Raw genomic sequence first — 24778 nt, forward strand, 5'->3', positions numbered from 1 at the left:
ATTAGATATAATAAACAACTTCCTTAGTTCCATCAGACAACGAACATACTGGCCTTCTTTATTAATTTTTCATGCAAAACTCTTTGTAGAAAATTTGCTAGCATATGCTATCACTACCAGAAGGGAATGAATTTGAACTTGTCCCAGTTTACAAATCATATTTTAATATATCCAAGTATGAATGCCTTTATGAAAATGCATATGGTATTCCTTTCTATGTAATGCATTAGGAAGAGCCAAGCTTTCGCATCTTGAATATTTCTTATTAAATATCCTGACATATAACTTTCAATAGCTATTGTATTTTGAACTGTGATGTTGAAGATTCACTTGATTACTTTTAAAAGGTGAATTCTACTTTATTTGTGCAAAGAAACAATTTTAATATTTAAATACATTTTTGAATAATGTATGACTGTTAAAGCCCTACCATTTTATTTGTTGAGTAGTATTTATGCCAGATTTAAAAGTGTAGAAACTTTTTCTTTCACAGTTACATCACATTTCATCTTTGGAAAAGAATGCTTTTATGTCAACGTAAATTTTTATGAAAAAATACTGTTTGCTTTTATCTAATTTGAAAATATTTTATATTTATTAAAGTTATACTATACTATTTCTTTTTTTTTAATTTATGATAGTCACACACACACACACACACACACACAGAGGCACAGACATAGGCAGAGGGAGTACTATACTATTTCTGATTGATGCACTAAAGTTAGGACTCATTTTCTTTTTTTTTTTTTTTTTTTTTTTTTTTTTTAGGACTCATTTTCTTAAGGATTATTTATGAATACTGTTATAAAATTTTCATAAAATTCCAGGACCTCTCTTTGCTTGATTTAGTCTTACAAAAAAAATTTTTTACAGAAATTCTTTGTATAAAAATAAGATATTGTAATCTTTTTAGATATATTCTATTAAAGATATCATGGATATTTCATATTGATTTTTTAAAAAAGATTTCATTATTTATTCGTGAGAGATACAGAGAGAGAGAGAAGAGAGAGAAAGAGAGAGAGAGAGAGAGAGAGGGGCAGAGACACAGGCAGAGGGAGAAGCAGGCTCCATGCAGGGAGCCTGACATGGGACTGGATCCTGTGTCTCCAGGGTCAGACCCTGGGCTGAAGTCAGTGCTAAACCACTGAACCACCCGGGCTGCCCATCATATTGATTTTTTTTTTGACAAGAGAAAATGACTATGAAACCACAACACAAAAATAAACAACAGAAAACCTCAAATCTAAACTTTCCTACTTAATGAGGGTAATGATAAAGGACAGTGAACTAGTGTTTCTTTGAGTAGCTTAATGATAGTCACAGGAGCACAGAGAACTATTTTCTTATTAAAGAAAAGATACTCATCCACCCAAGTTATAATGGACAAATTTTGCGGAGCACTCAGGATTAACAATGGTTATCTTCAGAATACAAAACATTTAATGGATTTTCAGTTCTATTCTTTTTTTCTATGTTCCATCGGTGCTGCACAAAATGTTAGGTTTCTTTAATTTTTTAATTTTCTTTTTCCTTAGAAACCCCTGGAACTTTGCAAATTTTCAGAAAAATAAAATATTACACCTCTCTACAAGAAGTCCAGTTTAGTTGAAGATGCTTGAATCCATAAGCTGCAAAGATTGTAATAAATATACAGGCTTTCATTTAAAAGTTACCTAGTTAAGCTATACAACTTCAGCTGATTCAAATTATATCTGTGCCTTGGAAATAAAATAGGAGATTTATTTGCAACTAAATAAAGGAGAACAAAAGATCAACTGGCACCAGCATTAAAGGTTTTTAGATTTATCTATTTGAGAGAGAGAGATAAAGAGAGAGACAGAGACAGAGAGAGAGAGACAGAGAGAGAGAACATAGGAGATGCAGAGGGAGAGGGAGAGAGAATCTGAAGCAGACTCCATGTGGAGCACAGAGCCTAATGGGGAAGGGGGATGTCTCAGGATCCTGAAATCATGACCTGAGCCAAAACCAAGAGTCAGAGGCTTAACCAACTGCCACCCAGGCACCCCAGCACCACCCTCCTCCCCAAGTTTTTAAAAAGCAGGCAGAAACCTGTTAAACAAAATATTCTGAAGTCACTCTTTTGGAGAAGTTTTTTTCTGAGCCTTTTTTGATGCCTGTTCCTGACCTTTTAAATAACAAAATTAATTAGAAAATTTAAGTTATATTTTATTGAAACCACAATATCTGCTATCAGATTTTTCCGGACCATTGCTGATTGCTCCGTCCTTCAGAGAGAGAGAGCCATGGAGGAAATTTGTATCTCAGGGAAAGAAAATTCTGTAATTTTGATTCTGTTATTGATTAGAAAACTGAGCAATATGAGAATTAGGAGAAAGGAGAGGTGTCTACAGGGAGCCGTAAGTCATTTGGTTTGTCTGAATTAACTGTTAACCTCGGACAATCAGTTTGTTATGCTTCAGCACTGAGTTTACTTACTAAATTTGGGAGTTTCAAGCATTATTACTGCATATACACCATAGACAGCTAATCACCCTCTGTTGAATATTTTAATATGTTCCTCTGTAATACAATTTTTAATGACAGAGAATAAATTAAACTTGTATTACAGGAAGAGGGAGAATCTACAAACTGGTGCTTCTTAATTGTTACCAAAGGAAAAGTAACAACAACGCATGAATGCAGAGGGAATATTAATAATTCAATCAACAGATGGCTAAGTATACCTCTGAAAAACACACACAAATTCATTCTCATGTGCTCTCATCTACTGGGAGATAGAAGCAGAATTATGGTTTCTATCTTAAAATATTTATATTACTATGTGCCAAATATTTTAGAGAAATAACCTGATACAAGTAATGAGAGTGGATAAAGGATTTTCTGCAATTTCTTCAACAATTAATATCTTCATTGCAATTTACTTCCAAGAACATTTCACACTATTAAACTAGAAGTTCACAATTATTCAAATCTTTGTTTCATGAGCTTCTCTGTATCAGTCAGCTTTCAATAGGCTATGCTACAGTAACAAATCACCCCATATTTCCATGGCTCACAAGAAAGGTTTATTTCTCACTCATGCTAAGTGTGTTGCAGCTCCTCTTCATATGCTCACCATCGTGATATCCATGTGAAAGGGGCAGCCTCTATCTCACATAAGCTGCTTGTACAGCATTTGCTCAGAAATATAGACATTCACTTTTCATTGGCAAACAGAATGTACATGGCCAAGCCTGATGTCAGTAAGATAAAAAATAAAATGTTCTTACACGGTAGTCCCTATAAGAAGACTCAGCAAAAATTTTGTTGATAATCTAATCAATCCCATAATTATTTTTCTAAACTCAATTTATAAGACTGATATATAAATGTATAAAATAGTCCTGAAGCCAAGTTCTTAAGCCTTGCAGACTTTGAGAAGACATTACAGAAAGATGAGGAACTATTACAATTAATTATAAAATATGCTGCTACATATTTACATATTTCTTAATCTGGCTAAAAGAACAATCTGATATTATCACTTAAATATCTTTCATAAGAGGTTATTTTTATTAGGCCATTCTTCTGTTTATAGGTGTGATCTAAGAATTACACAGCTATCTTAAAATATTATAGAGAAAATAAGTTCACATTCAATTCTAAATTTTTCATCAGTAACATGGAGAAATCCATTGATAAATACATAAGTAAGTTTACGTAACATGTATCAGTGGATGAAAAGTTTTGGAAATGAAGTCAGTAAGATGGCTACCCATTATTGCACAGAGAGAGATAATGATAAGAAATCCTTATATTAAACCCATATTTTCATCTTAGGAGTGGGCTCCTTTAGAATCATTGGCAATATTTTAAGAACAGCTCACAGTTTACTAAATACCAAAGCAATGTTAGAGCAGAAAGATATTGCTCCAACTATGAAGTCATCCAGAGAGTTACCTATTTATCACCCAAAGCAATCAAGGCTAGCTCCAAGCCAAAGAAGTGAAGTTGGCAACTGGTTGTTGCTTAAGTCAGAACATGACCCCAGAAGCTAACTCCCAATGCCTGAGATGTTTTCTGACTCTTTAAACTCACAAGAAGAAGGGTAAAATTTATTAATGTTCTAACTGATATCACATCATATCCAACAAAATCATTTTACTACCCCAGTAAGTCTTGTTCTCCATATCATATTCTATCTCCATCTGCTTTATTTCTTGTCTAAAGATACTGGACCTTAATCATCTATATTTTCTGGTCAAAAACAGAAAGAAAAAATATACAGTAATTACTCAGAATATCTTATCCTGGCATTTCAGGACCACAGATTATATAACTGGAAAGTTATAATTCACTAAGAATTATATTGTACATTTTTGTATTAGTCTCTAATCTTAATACAAAAATATTAAGACACAGAACATCCTTCACTACATTAAAGCAAATCCTAATTAGATTTCTTACATCATTCTCTTTTCCATTAAGAATTGATTTATCCAGTCTCCGGAAAGACTTAAAAGAAAGAATGCACACATGCAAGGATGGACTGCTGAATATAAGGTGCCTGGGTGGGCATCCTGGACATTTTGCATTTTGCTTTCTTGTCTACACATATAGTTTCCCACACTCTAGTTAAAGAAATGTGTTAATCAGGGCAGCCCCAGTGGCTCAGTGGTTTAGCACCACCTTTAGCCCAGGATGTGGTCCTGGAGACCTAGGATTGAGTCCCGCACTTGGCTTCCTGCATGGAGCCTGCTTCTCCCTCTGCCTGTGTCTCTGCTTCTCTCTCTCTCTCTCTCTCTCTCTCTCTGTCTTTCATGAATAAAAAAAAAAAAGAAAGAAAAGAAAAGAAAGAAATGTCTCAATCATTGAAAGGATTGGAGACACTGTCATTCAGAAAACTTGAGCAATTTGATAGGGTGGCAATGTAATTTTTAAAAGAAGATGTGAGACGAAGCCAAGTTTGAGTTAAGGGTTTGCCCCCAAGCCCCAGGCCTTAAGAGATTGTGTTGGGCACAATGGGGGTTCGGTGGACGGTGTGCCAGGAACATACTTCACACACCTCCAGCATCCTCGATCCTCCTACACCTTTACACATGCCCAAGACAGAGGCTGGAGCAAGAGTTGCTCTTTCATTTTTGGTTAATGTGTTTTGTATATTGTGTTTCAAATATCATTAGAACCAAGTGTTTTTCTTCTTCTTCGTTGGTGGGCTTTTTAGGTGTAGTTGTAACTGCTGAGATACATCAGTGGACTAAACTGTCTCCAAGAGGAAATGAAAATAAGGTAAAACACAAGTATACACGTAATGAAACAAGGGAGAGAAGAATGAAAGTTTTAGCACGAGACTTTAATAGCATCCTAAGAGTTACAGAAGATAAATGATCCTTTGTATTTAGAGACCCAACTTCTGGACACCTGGGTGGCTCAATGGTTGAGCATCTGCCTTTGGCTCAGGGTATGATCCTGGGGTCCAGGATCAAGGGCCACACTGGACTCCTTGCAGGGAGCCTGCATTTCCCTCTGCCTATGTCTCTGCCTCTCTCTGTGTGTCTGTCATAAATAAATAAATAAAATATTCAAAAAAAAAAAAAAAAGAAACCCAACTTCCACTGATGTTAGTATATGGTGACATTTTAAATTTGCAGACATTGGTTATTAAGACACCCGGGATTTTATAACAAAACAGTTCCCTAAAAAAGTATGCTCTATAATAAAGTTTTGTTGGTTTGTTTGTATGTAGGCCACAGTATTTACACTGAAATCTCCTTTGCTCCTTAAAAAGAAAAAAGACTATACAATGTGATTTATAGAACTTACAGAAACAGGACAAAAAAAATTATAAATAGTAGTCAGTTAATGCTATTTTAGTGTTTGATCCCAGTAACCCTGGATAATGTGGCTACTGAATAGGTGTTACCAATGTGGGATTCACAATATGATTTTGTATTACTTAAGTGGAAACTAAAGTAAAATAAGTACTTTTATTGAAAGTATGAGAAATGTTTAACTCTTATTAATTTTTAATTTTGTGACTTGCCTGAAAAATGTTCCTTGTCTTTTTTTTATCATATCTATTTTTTAGTACTTATTTGGAAAATATGGAATATTTTAAGATGAAAATCATTTTAGAAAATTAGAATGAATTTTTTAAGGCGCTGTTATTTACCTAATTACTGTGAGGAACTTCAGGAAGACTTCTGTCTTCAGAATGCCACTCTCTTGTTTTTGAATGTATTCCTTTAGCAATGTTAATTAAAAATCAGCATTCTTGAGTTTTAAATGTTAAGTTAAAAGCTGAATTTTTAAGTGAGGACCATGTTTACATAAAATGCCTCAAGGAAAAGGTGAAGCATTATGAGTAATTCATTATTCTATTTTTTATTATTATTTAGAAAAGGTCTTAAAAACCATTTGAGACTTCATATTTCAGAGAAGATTCAGTTGTAGGTTTTTTTTTTTAAAGATGTATTTATCTATTTTAGAAAGAGAAAGAGCATGGAGTGGAGGAAGGAGCAGAGGAACAGAGAGGATCTCAATCAGACTCCCTGCTGAGCATGCAACCTGACTCAGGGCTGGATCCCAGGACTCTGACATCAGGACCTGAGCCAAAATCATGAGTCAGGTGCTTAACCAGCTGAGCCACACGCCCCCCACCCCTGTTTTTGTTTAAGAAGGCGTTATGTTATTTCTTTTTTCTTAAATTTATTGAGATAAAATTGAAATATAATGTTGTATTAAAGTTGTACAAAATAATGATTCGATACATGTATCTATAATGAAATGATCACCACAGTAAGTTTAGTTAATATCCATCACTTTACATTTTTACACATTTTTTTCTAGTGTCCAGAACATTTAAGATCTACTCTCTTAGCAATTTTCAAATATACATCGCGTCTAAAACTATAGTCACCAGGCCGTATGTTACATTCCCAGGACTCATTTACCTTATGACTAGAAGTTTGTAAGTTGTTTTTTTGTTTTATTTTGTTTTGTTTAAGATTTTATTTATTTATGAGAGGCAGAGAGAGAGGCAGAGACATAGGTAGAGGGAGAAGCAGGATCCCCACAAGGAGCCTGATGCTGGCTCGGTGCCAGGACCCCAGGATCACGCCCTGATGCTCAACCACTGAGCCAACCAGGTGCCCCTGAAGTTTGTAAGTTTTGACCCCCCTCCCTCATTTCTCCCACCCCCTAGCCCCAGCCTCTGGCAAACACCACAGTTCTCTGTTTCTATGAGTTCATATTTTTTCAATCCCACAGATAAATGAGATCATGTAGTATTTGTCTTTCTTTGTCTGACTTATTTCACTTGAAGCTTTTTAAACACTCTCTTATTTCACGATAATAATTTGATGAGCAATAATCTTAGATCCGCAGTTTTTCTTTACAAGAACAATGATTCACCCAGAGACCATATGAAGATTTATAACTCTGGCACTTGAGAAAGATACTAAATTGACTCCTCTAGACATCATTATGTTAACTGAACTGGCTTCTTGTTTATGCTCAAGTGCAACTTTTTTGGCTGCAAACTGTAAGGAAAAACAATTTATTTCAATATAAGAGAAACCTTAGATTTAGAAAGGTAAAACAATGCATCCACAATGGCTTTCTGAAGATGATATACTTTTGACAAGAAATATTTAAAAATATGAACCCATTACCACAAGTCTAATCAAAAGTACTGACCATGATACCTCATAGTTGCCCATTTGGTATTTTAGATGACAAATCCTTAAGTTTGTCCACTTAGAACATTGCCTTTGCAGGCTTATAATGATAACCAAAAGGTCTCTCAAATTTGTTTGCTTCTTCTGTGGAGTAAGAGCTTCTACTTTTATAGCAAGAATATTAAAAGATTATTTTGTGTCTTTTCTATTCATTTGATTAGAGGTTAGATCTAATTATACCAGTATGACAATAGAAACACCAGCCTCAGGATGAAAATCATTATGGACGCTCACTAAAAATTTGGAGAAAAATGGTCTGCTTCATCCTCATTATTGACAGAATTCTTTTTTTTTTAAGATTTTATTTATTTATTCATGAGACACAGAGAGAGGCAGAGACATAGGCAGAGGGAGTAGCAGGTTACCTGTGGGGAGCCCAATGTGGAACTCAATCCCAGGACCACAAGGAAACTGGAAGAAAACACTACGAATGGGGTTAATAAGTCTATTTAGAGAGAAGTATTAACTCTTCCAGTTATTTTTTTTTAGACTTTATTTATTTATTCATGAGAGACACACAGAGAGAGAGAGGCAGAGACACAGGCAGAGGGAGAAGCAGGCCCCATGCAGGGAGCCTGATGCAGGACTCGATCCGGGGACTTCAGGATCACGCCCTGAGCCAAAGGCAGGTGCCAAACCGCTAAGCCACCCAGAGATCCCCCTCTTCCAGTTATTAATTGTGACTTTGAGCAGGTCTCTTTCTCTCTATTTTCCTCTTGGTAAAATGTGACAATCATTCTTGATCAACCCCACAGGTGTGATATAATGTTCAAATTAGAAAACTCATTGGAAGACTCTTTGAAATCTGAAAAGCTCACACACACACATGAGATAGTAGGAGAAAAAGAGTGAACCTTGAAATCCAGTTCAAACCCAGCTCAAGTCCTGGCTCTGGTCCATATCAGCCTGTGGCAGTTAGGAGTCATTTACCCTCTTTGATCCTCAGTATTTATAACTGAATTTGGGAAAGAATAACAGCCAATTTCAAAGGACTAAATCTTCCTGCCAAAGATGATGTGTATGTATTTTTTTTTAATTATGACAGAAATATATCCTACCTATAAATCAAATTGTCCCTAGGACTTGGATGTTGTTTTGTGGCATCCTCAGATTCTCCACTATGACCAACATAAGTCAATATATGGTAAATGAAGAACAGAAGCAAAAACAGAAACAAATAAAACAAATCAAAAACAAATGCAATAGTGATCAGTCTTCTCCAAACTTTTTGTCACTATCTGCCCTGATTCTAACTACTAACTAATAGGTTCCTGAGGCTAAAGGAAGGAAATTCATTGGAGTTTTAAAATCAAAGTAAAGGAGAGATACTTTGGTAGTCCATGACGATTTAATTATGCAGCACAATCATGAAGAATGAAAATTTGTTTACCATGACATGATTTCACTGCATTACAATTGTGTAGAGAACGGATGACAGCAAGGCCTAGACAGCTGTCATAAGCTGGGGTGAAACCGGTGGGCTGCCAGCAGGGAGGGCAGGCATCAAACACTGGTTTGGCCATGGACTTCAGAGAAATAAAAAGAGCTGACAAGCCAGCCTGGTTTGAAACAGGAAGACATTAGTTCACTGCTTTCAACCAAAGGATCTGAACTGATGCTGAATGTAAAAGACAGGGTCACAAATGACGATGATAATGACAGTAATATGACAGATTTAAGAGTAATGGCTTACAATTGTGGAGCAGAGAAGCATTGTTGGGTAAACTGTGGGAGGATGTGAGTTTTATAACTTTAATCACATTGGTGCATCTATTGCAATTACTGGGAAGAGATTTATCTTAACTACTGAACAAACTAAATTACAAAGCAAATTAACCATTAAATATAATTTCATAGGTATACTTTAATTTCATGCATCTTAGAAGTTTTGCAATAGGAACTGAGTATCGGATAATAAGCCCTTATTAAGACGGTAAGTTTTGGTGGCGCTTACATAAACCCAACGCTCAATGAATATGCAATGAGTGTGCAAGATACATGCTTGTCATGAGGGTTCCTAGTGCTCGTTCTTCAAAAAAGACACACATAAATAACCGACTCATAAATCGCCTGCTTGTCATGTTTTTTATAAGCCTAAAGTCGTAAATCGGTGTCATCAGAACCTTCTATGATTCTCCTAAAATTAAAAAAAAAAAAATGGTACTTTGAGCAACTAAAGCTACAGATGAAATTAAATGGTCTTGTCAACATTGAAAATAGCTTAAGATTTTTTATTTTTTATTTTTTATTTATTCATGATAGAGAGAGAGAGAGAGAGAGAGAGGCAGAGACACAGGCAGAGGGAGAAGCTGGCTCCATGCAGGGAGCCCAATGCAGGACTCGATCCCGGGACTCCAGGATCACACCCTGGGCCAAAGGCAGGTGCTAAACCGCTGAGCTACCCAGGGATCCCCAACATTGAAAATAGCTTAGAAGAGAGGCCCAAAGGCATCACACCGGCCCTGTGCTATGGAGTGCTGATTCTCATCTTCCCTCCTTTTGAAGGAAGGGCAGAGGTAGAGAGAGAGTATCTCAAGCAGGCTCCCTCTCTGTTCCCTCACCACAGTGCACACACCCTGGCCCTTTTCAGCTCCCGACACAGGACTCAGCCCTTGGTGAGGCCTTTGCTCCTTTGCCTCCCACAGTGTGAGACTCTGTCCCCAGCTGTTGACCTGCTCAGTCACTGTGTCCGTGGTCAACCATCCCACCCCGACTTCCTAGTACATCACATCCTCTTAGAACTAAGGGAACACTCGGCATCCTAACCGCAAAGTCATTCTCTTGAAATCCTCACTTTGAGAAGATTGGAATATTTCCTTCAGTCTCAACAGTATCAAATTGTCAAAAATACTCGAGGCCTCAATTTTGAAAAAGATCCCAATTTGCTGTGTTTGGCTATGTATAAATATGTGTCTCTAGGTGATATCAAAGAGTGGTACTCATAAGATACCACATCTACATTGTTGGGTTTACTGATTTATTTCCTTTTTAAACAAATCTTGTTCATATACTAATTTTTTTAAACAATTTCAATATCTAATATTATTGGATCTGAATAACCTCACATACTTTCCACTGGGGATGACACCAAATTTTGTGAAAAAGTATAATCCTGAAAACAAATGACTGAGTTTCAAAACAAGTAGCATATGATAGAAAAAAGTTGATAATAGTTCAGGACAATAGCTTTGAAAACCAGGGATACTAAGTCTAACCTAAATAGACAATGTAGGAACTACTGAAAAATATTAGTAACTTGCCTACAATTTTCTTTAAAAGTCACTAAACCTATTAGTTTGTTACTCTTGAAGATACAGTAGATTGTCAAAGGTCAGGATGTGGGATCCCTGGGTGGCGCAGCGGTTTGGCGCCTGCCTTTGGCCCAGGCCGCGATCCTGGAGACCCGGGATCGAATCCCACGTCAGGCTCCCGGTGCATGGAGCCTGCTTCTCCCTCTGCCTGTGTCTCTGCCTCTCTCTCTCTCTCTCTCTGTATGACTATCATAAATAAATAAAAATTTAAAAAAAAAAAAAAAAAAAAAAAAAAAGGTCAGGATGTTACTGAGTCTAGTGAATGTCCAGGAGACTACACGTGGGACACACACGAATACAAATAGAAATTTCTTTGGCAATATGGAACTTATCCTCTGAAAACAAAGCTATGCAAATTTGTATATGTTTTGGAAAAGGGAGAGGCTAGTCACTGACATTCCCAAGTTTCTTTCTTTCTTTTCTTTTTTTTTTTAAGATCTTATTTATTTGACAGAGAGAGAGAGAGAGAGAAAAAGAGCACAAGCAGAGGGAGGGGCAGAGGGAGAAGGAGAAGCAGACTTTCCGCTGAGCAGGGAGCAGGACACTGGGCTCAGTCCCAGGACCCTAGGATTATGACCTGAACAGGAGGCAGACGCTTAACCAACTGAGCTACCCGGGCTCCCTGCTCATGTTTCTTGAAGACAAAATCATCTTATTCACTTATGTCTTCCCAGTACTTGACTCAGTGCTCAAATTAAAAACCATATGTATTACCAACACTCACTCATGGGCTAACTCATAGGGAATAGTTATGCCTTTAATTTGTAAATATCTATTTATAAGTGCATTAAATGCAGAGTGGCCAGGGATGGTGCCTTAATTTGGACTGAAAGCTCCCTATAAATTAAAGATAATTGACTTTGCCACTTTAGAATCTGTTGAGCATTTCTTGGACTCATTTCATTGTTCATCTGAAGTTGTATAAACTGAGAAGATTGCAAATGCAAATGTACTTATTTTCTACACTGTAATACTGAAAGCCCAAACCATCTTCTATCAGAGAACACTATTATATACTCACTGTTTAAAAACTTAAAAGAAAAAGAAATTCTGGTTTTGATTCACTTTCCAGAGCCACATATCACTGTATGCAGCACCTGCTATCATAACCTTTTTACATGGATTAGAAGAAATACTTTCAAGACACTAATGGTTTCCTATTGTATACCAGATTATTGACAACTCAGGTTTCTTTTTTTTTTTTAAAGATTTATTTATTTATGCTACAGAGAGAGAGAGCACATGTGCATGGTGGGGAGGGGCAGAGGGAGAGGGAGCGTATCTCAAGCAAGCTCTACACACAGCACAGAGCCAAGGCAGGGTTCCATCTGACCCCAAGACCATGACCTGAGTGGAAACAAAAGTCAGACGTTCAACCAATGGAGTGACCCGGGCACTGGGACTGAAGTATCTTGATGACAGTTCTGTCAAAGCAAAAGAGGGCAGGTTCTTTTTTTCCATTTTCTTTTTTATCCAAAGCCATTTCTCAACTGTATCAGTTTCCCATGAAGAGTCCATTTCACTATCTGACTTTCCAACTAGAATTACCACAGATTTAATACATGATAACTTTCTTTCCTTCAGATAAAAAACTGCAAAAGAATTAACCCAAGATGCCTGGGTGGTTCAGCAGTTGAGCAACTGCCTTTTGCTCAGGGCGTGATCCCAGAGTCCCAGGGGCGAGTCCCATATCGGGCTCCCTGCATGGAGCCTGCTTCTCCCTCTGCCTATGTCTCTGCCTCTCTCTCTGCCTGTCATGAATAAATAAATAAAATCTTTAAAAAATAATTAACCCATTTCTGGGATAGGTTATGCTGCCCTCATTGTCTTACTCATATTGCTTTTTAAAGAGATCTTTCCCTAGACGTATTACTTTAGACATCAAAGTCAAGTATCGGAACTCTGATTTTGGCAGCATCCTGGCCTAAGACTGTGTAAATAGAATAAGGAAAAGATGACTTGAGTGAATAGATTTCTCTAGCAAAATGGAATCTTATTTTGATCAGCTCTGTACCACATACACAATATGGTTTCAATTTGAAATACGGAACTCAGTGACATTGCCAAAGAACTTAGTACATTGTTGGTTATTGTATTTTGGCTAAAATGGTACACAGATTAAGATCTTAACTTTCTGCCAGAGTACTGTGATGACTATACTTCATAGTTTGCAACCTGATTTGGGGTTTGGTAAATTGATTCATAAACTAATAAAATTGGAAGCACCCAGATGGGTCACTTGGAAATTACCTGCCTTTATGCAGTGTGTTTTTAAGCACTGTATGTGTCTTTTTATTTTAATTATATACCCTTAGGTATGGAGACTCTATCACAAATGTTTTCAGTGTATCTACCTTGAATATATCACACATTGTATGGGGATTTGAAGAGTCCATCATTGGCTTAACGCTAAACGTTCCATTACTATGTGCAAAGAGTCCTTAGGTTACCTATATGATGTCACATTTGTCAGAACTGCCTGTATGAATCCTAACATAATTATGAGTCTGACATATGCACACTGTACAGTACATAAAAAGACTTCCTCCAAGTGTTTTTATGGTAAATGCCAAAAGTATGCCTTTAGTCTTAATCCTAGCTCACCACAATTCACTTGGATTTAAAAGCAGTTTATTAGCATTGCAAAGATGGAGGTTATCTTCACTTATCACAAACTCAGTGAGAGACACTTGCACAAGCCTTAGTTACCTTGAATTCAGACATAGATTTATCATTGTGTCTTAGAGATATTTTGTTCACCACCACTCCCCTCACCCATATAAATCTCATTCTTTTGAATTTTTTTTTCTTGCAAATGATCCACTTCATAAAAATAGGAGTTGATCTTTATTTTTAAAAAATTTTTAAAGGTTTATTTATTTATTTATTTATTTATTTATTTATTCATGAGAGACGCAGAGAGAGAGGCAGAAACACAGGCAGAGGGAGAAGCAGGCTCCATGCAGGGAGCCTGTCGTGGGACTCAACCCCCAATCCCAGGTTCATGCCCTGGGCGGAAGGCAGACACTCTACCGCTGAGCCATCCAGGCATCCCCAAGTTGATCTTTAAAATAAAAAATTCTGCAACTTTCTAACCAGTAGATATCTGATACTTTGGATATATTAATGTCTCAGCAATAAGGAAACATACTGCCTTATTTTCATACATCTTAACATGCTTCCTGTGAATATGCCTAGAGGCTTGGATTGGTCATCGAGGATAGCGTGAATCCATCAATGTTAGTATGGACATTTACCTCAATTACACACATCTCTCCTTTTGTCTTCTGGATCTTAGACACCAGCGCAGAGTGAGTGCATATCAACTTTCTCAGGATTTACCTTGCATTTAGAGATGCTCCTATCTTGCCAATTAGTACATATACATGAAGATTTGCTTCAACAGTAATTCTTTCTGGCCTGATCTGGATTATTATTCCTACTTTTTACCATTCATCCCTAGGATTCTTGTGGTGCAGTCTTTGCTGATGTGTAGACAAAGATCTGGCCCTTCACTCTCTGGTGGGTTCTCTAACATAGAATGTTCTCCTACTCTGGGCTTCCTCATGCTACTGCCCTGTCTACAGCAGCATTATCCATGAGAGTTCATGGCTTGCTCTTCTGCCTCATTCAGCTTTCTGCTCAAATGTCATCTTTCCAGAAAGGTCTTCCTTGACCATAGCATACACATTCCCCAATCAATATGTAGCCCTTCCCTGCCTTAGCTGGCTTGCTGGCACTTGTTTCCACTAGGTTTCATACAACATAATTATTACTGCATTTACATATTGATTGTCTCCTTTACTAGTATGTAGGGTTCCATCAAGGGAGGTGCTTTTTCTGTTTTCTTCACTATTTTATCCCACGATTTAAAGAGTGCCTGGCATGTAAAGCTCACTAATTATTGTTTGTAATTAAATGGACTTACCCAAGACACTGACCTTTATATCTCAGTCTATTTCTCTGTTGAAAGAGAATATTGTACTTCATGGTCATTAGTCCAGAATATATTTATTTGCAATGATCGTCAGAGATACGCAGATGATGTTAAGATTGGATTATTAGCATTTATTTGTTCTCAACAACATTTATTAGAACCTAATGCCTTTCCCTCATTAATATTAAATGAAAATACTGAATTCATGTATAACATTAGCTTATAACCTTTGGACTGACAAACTGGCTTGGCTCAGTAGTAGTAACCATATACATTATTAACGATGTGACATTTCACTCAAAATTTTTTTAAGGAGTATTTACTAGATTAATTACAGATTTTAATATTTTATTTCACACTGAAAGCTAATAAATGTAGCTACAATATCTTTCATCTCTAATATTATTTTTCCCAGGAGAAAGTTAAATTTTGTCCTCTTGAAATGCTAGTCCTTTTAGAATTATATCCATGACATAAAATAAAGTATGGGGAAAAGTGCACGGCTGAGTTTTTGATTCAAAATTTTGAAGTCATTTTCACCTTTTACAGAATAATTTTACCATAATGGTGAATTCAAATAAATAAAAATGCATGTTCGTGAAATGGTGCTTTATTCTTAGATGGAGTGTTTGAAAGTAATAAAGTTGCACGGCGATTTATTTCCCATGGTAAGTAACATAAGGGGCATAATTCTCAAAAGCTTAGGCCACTTATATTTCTCACCATCTTGGTGTTGGTAAACATTGTGATGGCAGCATGTAAGAGAGAAGTTGTGCTCCATTTTCCAATCTGCTCTTCATTCCTTACAATGATGTTAATTTACCTGAATGAACCACTGATAATAGCAGCCAATTTAGAAATTTCCAGAAACAACCTTAGAGACAACAGCAACAACAAGAACAAGAGCTAAGTGATCAGAGACCTGGGCCATGTTGCCACCCTATACCTGTGGGTCTTGTGTGGGCATGGTCACATGCTGCCCCTGAAGGCCTGCTCACTCAGTCACCTCAGTGTGCATTGGAAAGAAAGCCCCAGAGTGAGTCTGTATGCCAGGCAATCCAATAAACCCTAGCAGCGACTGAATTAAAATTCTGAGGTCATAGTTTTAAATGTGAGCATGCAGGTCACTGCTCACAGTTAATTTTGGAAAGTGTTACCTTGTCCATGGGCCTATAATCCTGCCTCCACTCCCACCGTAGTGCATGCCTAGTCACTTCTCTATTTCAGTAAATTAAGTGTTAATCTCCATTTGAAGTGAGACCTACATTCCAAACATTTCTGATTTGTTTTGCTACAAGTATTGTTCTTGCTTCAATGGAGAAATTTCCAAGAAGAACCAAAGGCGAGAAATTTTCTTATAAAATTCCTATCTTATTCCTAAACTGGGGTTGATTAATCAAGGAGATAATAATTCTCTCTTAGAGAGAATTCTTAGAGAATTAGAATACAGAATCTTGGCATCCGCTTTGGCCCTCTTAACCCTTAGCCATAATCATGGTTATCATTTTTACTTTTAGCTCTGTTCTCAATTACAGAATTTATATCCTTGAAGACATCTTGAGCTGCTTCAGAGATTTTGAGAAAAAAAAAAACAAACCAAAGTATTCTGTTTTGAGTTATGCAAAGCAATCAGCATGTTCCCATATTTGGCACATACATTCATAATACTAAAATTCATAGGGAAATACTAAGACATGTTGGCTCATCACAGGTGACAAAAAAAAAAAAGAAAATTAGATTAGTGTGTTACACTTGGTCTCTAAATTATACTGTAGGAATGTTACACTTTAGATTAGACCCACATTTTATTTCTTTTTCCGAAACAAAAAAATCTCATCATTATTAAATGACAAAATAATTCTGCTATGTATCTCAATCTGTTGGTATTAATTTAAAAATATTGTATTTACTAAAAACGTTTACATATTTTATGTACCAAAAACTTACATATTATTAAAATCCCTATTCAGTATGGCACAGCCAATGTTAGAAGATGATATTTTGAATAAATATTATAGGCCAGATATTTATTTACAAAAAGTTCTGAAATTATGAGGCGATTTGTAGAAATCCTATTATTTCAGATGTAAGTTTTTATACACAAATGGATCTTGTTCTGGACTAGTCTCTTCTGAACTGTTTCACTCTTGGGTGACTACTTGAAAATAGAGATTTGGCTTGGCTAGGATTGCATGTAAAATGTGTTTAGAATTTATGCAGCAGAGTGATCAATAAATTAGACAGGTATGTGTAGCAGAGACTTCACTGTCATTCTTCCTACCCACCATCCGACTTAGAACATTTCGGCTGGGTCCTTGGAGAAAATGAGACCCAGACATTTTTCCATAATTAGGTTTAATTCATTGCTGTTCCTACAACTATAAGCCTGGTCTAAAGCTGGACTTCAGTGAACATACTCTGCTGGGAACTTCCAGACATTTATTGCCTGAAGGCTTAAACCAGGTTCATAACAAAGTTAATCCCCAAAGACACAATCTTGTCTAGACTCATTATGCCCTAGGGGATTTCAAGAACTCTGACAGGTAGGAATGTACTAGTGACCTTAAAATATCTGTTCTGGCAATTATCCACACTCAGGTTTTGTTTTTGTTTTTGTTTTTGTTTTTTAAAGAAAATGATGTTGCCCATTCATATTTCAACTTGTCTATTGACAAGTAGAGATTATTCACGTTGGGTGTAGAAGAGTATAGAGAGATGAAAATTTAACATCACACTATGAATGCAAAGTATTTTAAATAAATATTTTAATTCTATTGTTGGCATTTACAAGTAGAAAGCATACAGTATGTTACAAATATCAAAATGTGAAAAATATGAATGTTACATAAGTAACAAATGTAAAAAAGGTATTTTCTTACCTTCCCTGAAAGTAAGAAAACTTTTCAGCATAGGAAAATATCAGTATCAAAAACACAGCTTAGGTGTAAAAAAAAGTTTTTACACGGTATTAAAAAAATGATCTACAAAATGGCAGAAAGAAAGAAGAGTCGAAATTTGACCTTATATAAATTATAAAAACTGGGTACTTGGGGTAAATGTTAAACAGTTGAAAACTAAGTCCAATCATAGGCTTTCTTCAGGTCGATTCTTTAAAAATTTAAAAGCATAGAACATTTTTCAATAAATAACTTCTAAAAGTGTCTCTGAGAAGCGCTGCTGAGAACATCATTCCACAGTAGGAAGGTAGCAGTGTTCTAAGAATAATATGCAGTCATTTTGTTCCTAGTGGAAGCCTGATGAAGGTCAGAAGACCTCAATGGTTTACAAAAAGAAAAAAAAAAAAAAACAATCAGAAGTTTTAACACAATTTTGTAGGAAAGTTCTAAAGTGCTGAACAAAATGACTTAACTTTAGTACCCACTGTCATGTAAAACTTACTCAAATATCAGACATTTCTGAGCAACATCAAATATGTAATCTATAATTCTGAAAAGTGTTAATACTTAGTCTTTCGTTCAAGGATAGGAGGGCTCTTTCTACACTTTACAAGGGCTGGTTAAACCTCAAGGATCTGGCGATGCAAAACAACACTGATAATACAATGGAAACGATACACATACCCCACTGTGAAAGCACAAATTCGTTTCTGCAATGGCAACGGTATTAATTTTTAAAAAATCACAAATCAAACATTGGTAAATAAGAAAAAAACTTTCCAAACGCTGCATGCCACATAACTAGTTACAAAATACGAAGCATGCAGGAAAATAAATTCAACCAAGCATATTTAAATTAAAGACTTGTGTTGAGTCTGTTTCAGCAGCATTGTGGTTATTATTTTTTAAAGTTTCCCTCCAACACCAGTCCATACTGGCCTGTTTTGCAAATGGAACCCACCCTAGTCGGCAACCTTAAAATGGTCTGAGTGTCCCTTGTTTTCTACGCATATAATGCCAGTACATAAAGTTCACACATACTGCTCTGCTTCCCCATCTTTGGGGACCGGCTTCGTCGTCCCACTCTTGCCTTCTTCATTTGCTGCTGCTTTTTCTGGGAGAGATGCCAAATCTTTAAAAACATCTACATAATGGCCAAAGCCAGGACCCCAGTTCAAAAGGTTGTCCCAGTTGAAATTCCCTGCTTGCTGCCCAAGCTTCAAGGGCAGTGTGTTGTCAGCACCCCCCGGTGCTGCTGCCTGTGTGCCCACAGGTCCTCCCTCAGCCCTTCGGCCATGGTATCTTCTAGGCTTCAGTCTGGCGCCATAATTATCTTCGTCATCTGCATCAGATTCATTGACTTGAGACAATTTGGGCATCCTGGAAGTATATACCATCGGCTTTTCCCTGTCATATTCCATCTCTGAGCAAGTGAAAGACTCATGTGAGTCACTATCAGAAGAAGATTCTGGAGCTGGGATGCCATCCGCGGGGTTCCTTGTTCTGGACAATGGCCTTCTGCAGTCCTCTTCTGAAGAAGACCTTCCATGATCTGCGCTGCAGATACTTGGGTTTCTGGGGCGAGGGGTGTTCAGCCTCTCCACCTCTTCGATCGACAGTCCCACCGGAGGAGAAGATTCCAGAGGGATCTGCCCAATTGGCTGCTTTAAGCGACTCCCCGGTCTCGAACCATGAGAGGTCATGGCCTGAGGACTCTTACTTCTCCTTCCCAGCCTCGTGGCATAGTTGAAAATGCCAGGTTGGCAGGCATCACCATGCATTTCCAAAGTATTTCCATCTCTTATAGGTAGATGCAATTCCCTGGCTGGGCTGTTCCTATAGAACGTAGAGGACTTCGAGAATGGGGCCGGGCTGTGGCGAGACAGCGGGTTGGGAGTAGGGCCAGCGGAGTGGCTCAGGGAGCTGGTTCTCAAACCCTGACTGTATGAAGGCTGGTAAGTCAAACTGCTCGCTCCTAAGGGCATGGGGGATTGCCTCGCAAAGCCCAGGGGACTGTGCCTCTGGATGGAGAACTTGGGGGTGTGGCTGCGGAACTGCTTGTAGTGCTGGATGATGTCTGCGTCCGAGGGGGCGATGCTGCTGGCGTTGTCGATGTCGTAGTGCTCTATCTCTTGCTCCGGGGAAGCCAGGGGGGCACTGGGGATGGTTTCTGAGCTGTGGGGAATATCAGTCTCATCGTAGATGAGGTAGGGATTTTCCCGCTCGATGATATCCGGTTTAGGGTTCCCCTCAGGCTGCTTCCTCACTGTCATGTCATCCCCGTAGGGGGGGATGTTGTCCGGGTCATCGAAAGCCACGTTCTCACTTCCTTTCTTCTTCTTCTCCTTCGGCTTCTTCTCCTCTTTGGGGTTTTTGGTCTTCTTGCCCCTGCACTGGTTGCACAGAATCAGGCTCAGGACCAGGAGGGCCAGGACCGTGGCGCAGCTGCCCACGATGGCAGGCACAGCCCACAAAGGCAGGGAGATCTCTTCGGGACCCTGACTCAGAACACAGACGTGCCCACCAGGACTCCCAGCCTTGCACACTCTCCCCTGAGGACAGAGGACACCAAGACAGGCCACCACCGTCTCACACGTCCTCCCAGTGTGGGACTCCGGGCAGCTACACGTGAAGCCAGCGTGCAGGCCTGGCTCGCAGCTGCCACCGTTCTGGCACGGGTGGGAGGCACAGTCTCCAGGAGGAACGCACTTGTAGGCATACCACTGATTAATGCACAGTAAGTCACCCCAGCAGGGGTTGCTGGCACAGATGTTCGGGCCACGGCAGCCAATCTTCACGGAGGGATCCGTCTTGGAGATGGAGGCCAAGCTATGCTTCCCACTGAAGGGAAGACTTTCTCCACCATACAGCATAGAAGCGATGCAGCCATCAAAACCTGCAGCGGGCAGAAGGAGCAGCGAGGCATTTTAGAGACAACTGAGACTTGCAACCCGGCACTAGCAGACTCTCATGACCAGCATGTCATGAGAGTTTGGAAACCACAGTCTCAGAGCCATCGCCCAGTCCAAAGACGGTACCTCTGTGCATCTTACAACGTAACCTACGATGTGTAAGATTTCCATGATGACCATACGTATGGAGAGGATTGCTCCGATGGAGCTCTTTCTGAAGCTTTACGAATGACTCAGGCAGGCTGGCTTTTCTTTCTCTCCCTCTTTTTCTATTTATTTAATTACCTTACTTGTCTTACTTTTATAGTCCACATACCAAGAATTGCATACACAGAAATAGAATTTGTTAAAAAAAAAAAACACTTACAAAGAACAACAACGAAATGAACAACAACAACAAAGAATAGGCTAATAGCTTTAGTCAATCATCAGATCATGCATTCTCTGTGGAAGTGATATTGCTCCCAAGGAGTTGACCCCTAGGCTCCTGGAGAGCAAAAGAAAAAGCTATGACAAGCTTTGGGGTCCTCTAGAGGGCGGATGCCGAGTATGATGATGGCGTAAACATATCGTGAGGTGGGAATGGCAAAATTTAGGGAGAAAAAAAAATCGAAAATGGCTCCTTAGGGGGTAATAACTATTATTATTGTTTCAAAGTTGAGAGACTCTTTGTTGGACTTGAATATGTTAGTATAGCTAATGTGCCTGTCCCAGAGCCCAAGAATCTATTTTAACGCTAACAAAAGAGTATGATTTACATGGTTTGGTTCTTAAAACAGCCAAATGGACTATCATCCGTATTCTAAAATAAGCTAAGTTTATAAGAATAAATGATGACCTGAACTTTTGCTTTCATGACTCAAGTCTATTACTCTCTCCGCCTTTTTCAATTTTCCTGGTATCCTTCCACTGTAGTGATATTTCCATCCCTGATACACTCTTTTTCCATGAGCTTCTGTAACATCTGCTTTTGTTCCTGCTCTCCAGATTTTCTTTCTATGACTTAGTCCCTTTTATGTTCCATTTTCCTCTAAACAACCACTGGCTCCTAGAGTTGCTTAAGCTAAGGCTCTAGGCTTTCTTTTTACTTTACACCCTCATGTTAGGTCATCACATCCATGCCTAGTACCTCAGTTACTTGCTTGACTTGGCTAGCTCCTAATATGTATTTCCAGATGGTTTCCACTCCCGATTATAGTCTATCTATCCAAAAATTTTTCACAGAGGTGTTCCAAGCCCCAGATGTCCCAAACCACCATCTTGATATTTTCTACAGACACCTTCTTTCTGCACTGCTCTGCAGTTTCCTCTTTCATTGGCATTGCCCATCTCCTAGTTGACAAGTCAGAAACCTTCCTGAATTTCAACAAAATCATCAACAGTTTGGTTTATTTTAATTCCTAAGGTATTTCTTCCTTATCCACTTCTTCCTAACTCCTCTGCCACCACACTAGTTAAAACTCACAGAATACCTTGCCTAGATCACAGCAGTATCATCCCAGCCAATTTATGCAATTCCTGTCCTCTTCCAATGCATTCTCCATGTAACCTGAAAGGTACTTAATATCACTGCATATCTAATCTCGATGTTCCTAAAATACATTTTTAGTGACTTCCCATTGTCCTGAGAGTAAGACCAAAAATGCAACATGGTCTAGAAGGCCCTGCTTCATTCTCCAACTTCATCCTTGACCCGTGACATCAATCTCTAGTATGCCAGTAGGCCAGGTTCTGTGATCTTAACTTAATCTACTTTTTGTTCAGTTCCTATCAATATAAATTAAGCTTTCATACTCTCCCATCTTCATTTTCATAATTCCGACTGAAGTACCAATGTCAATTTCTCAGGGAAGTTTCCCTTTCTCCCTTTTTAAAGTCTCACAGAATTCTATATTCCTTCTTCACATCATTTATCAAGGTCTATAATAACATAGTTACGCATGTGACAGTTTCATTGATGTTTATCTTCCCTACTTGGCCATGTGTCATATGAGGAGAGTAGCCATTTCTTTAGTCCACCATTTTACTCCCAGTGCCAAGGAGGAGCTCAGCAAAAATCTGTCACGTGAATGAACAAATGAATAAGTGAATGAATGGATTAAAAAATATTCGGTGTATGAGGGAAGTGCCGTGGCCGAATTATGAACTTGGTAGAACAAATGCAAATGGTTAAAGTAAGTGACGGCCAATAATTTGTTATAGACTTTCTAAAGATAGGTATGATGATCAGAAGTCCAGCTACTTTTATAGGAACAATCTTACCTTTTCTTTGCTCAACACAAGCAATTACCTGTTTGAGAATCTCGATGAGCTTGGTTAGGTGGAATTCCTCCAAGAGATATAGTGAGCACATCGAGGCCACCAAAATCCTGGGTAGGGTGGATGATATCTCTGTTATATAGTCTGTCTATGGACAGCACTGTGGCTGTTCCATTTTTTCCAATTAGAAAAGTATGCCAGTGGCCATCTGCAACATACACTTCAGGAATATTTCTCTCCACTTTCCCAGCAATTCCTGCATCCGATGTAAAATGGACTTTGCCATTTTTAATCTGTAAAATGTATTAAAAATAGTGTACAATTAAATTATGTGATTGAAAAAAATAGAATAAAAATGAAATGAAACCTTCAAATATTGATCAATTTAAAGCCAATAGACTAGCTGAGGACTCTGGCTATACCAGAGTATACTTACCCAGCCTGCTTCTACAAATTTAGGTGACATATACTTTCACATTCAATGGTTTCAATAGTTTTCAAGGTGTATTATATTCATATGTAATTTTTCAAGACGCATACAATTATTTTCCGGAACAAAATTGAGATAATAATGGAGTGAAAACCCATTTTACGATAAGTAAAGTACACCTTTTTATAATTACCATTTAATCACAATGGTAAGTGTAAAAAAAAAAAAAATGTCAGTTTAGTAAATGGTCCAGCATAGTCAAAAAAAATGTTAAAAGTACTTGCAAAAAGAAACATCAATGCTTAGGTAAAAATGAAGCAGAGTGGGAAAAATAGAAAAAAGAAATTGGCTTATCTGTACAGCGCTGGAAATTTAGTAGAAAGCATACCTATTGTTTATATCATTTATTGAGATGAAAACTATGATGAACAATGAGTGAATTCTTAATAATGAGGTGTCTGGGCAAGTCTTCACTTTGGCTGCCTTTTATAATTTATCTAAGGGGTATTTAGTTTCTTTTACTTTGCCCAGTAGAACATTGGGTAACAGGATGCTCCTGCTCCAGTTTCCAGCTACCAAGTTTCCAGTATTCTAAGTACTTAAGAAAATGAAATAATTTATGAGGCAAGATGAACATTTGGTTCAGAGAGCATAATCCCCTCATGCTGCCAGACAGAGCCGGTGCCTGGGCTGGGGGATGAAATGGCACTGTGTATCGAATGACAGGGATGAAAGGATGGATCAGTTATTTTGTCACTCAGATCAAATGCTATTTCTACATGCAACAAACACATCTGGTAGAACTAAAAATCAGTTCAATTTTGCTTTGTGGAAAATATGCCTAACACATTTACATACGTTATTCATATTGTAATATTTTATTAAAACAGTCTCTCTAGATAATAATATATTTCAGTACCAAACTCAGATGGGAAAAGAAAAGAAAGTTGTGGTTAAATGACAATAACATTTCATCAAATGGGCAAGATCTCATGAAATATACAGTAAAAACAGCAACCCCTCTTTGGTTAGAGCCAGAGTCCTTCTGGAAAGAAGCCATGGGAAGAGCCTTTTCCCAGCTTTGCGTTTCCCTCCTACCTGATCAGTCCCTGGCATCCTTTTATTTGATCAGTTCTAAGAGAGTCTTTAGAATACACCATGGGGTTTGGTGAATGAGAACACAAGTTCCCATTGTAACATTTCTAATGTTTTGCTTCTCCCTAGTAATACTCTACGTGACTCTTGTATCCTTCCTAACTTTGAAAACATCATGCTCATTTTAATGCAGTTTTTTTGCTTAGTTTTATTTACCCATATATTTATTTA

At 37.9% G+C, this 24778-nt stretch overlaps 1 protein-coding gene across 1 annotated transcript in view; it reads right to left on the reverse strand.

The window, feature by feature from the left end:
* Positions 1 to 17702: 17702 nt before the first annotated feature.
* Positions 17703 to 24778, reverse strand: part of FAT4 (FAT atypical cadherin 4) — a 172898-nt gene continuing 165822 nt past the window's right edge. Inside the window, exons 16-17 of the mRNA XM_072755291.1 lie at positions 23054 to 23315; positions 17703 to 20747 (exon numbers count right to left, since the gene is read on the reverse strand). Coding sequence (XP_072611392.1) covers positions 18883 to 20747; positions 23054 to 23315 — 2127 coding nt within the window. The 3' untranslated portion in view covers positions 17703 to 18882. The remainder of the gene's footprint in view (positions 20748 to 23053; positions 23316 to 24778) is intronic.

The sequence above is a fragment of the Vulpes vulpes genome, chromosome 4, assembly GCF_048418805.1.
Source record: "Vulpes vulpes isolate BD-2025 chromosome 4, VulVul3, whole genome shotgun sequence".
Lineage (NCBI taxonomy): Eukaryota > Metazoa > Chordata > Mammalia > Carnivora > Canidae > Vulpes > Vulpes vulpes.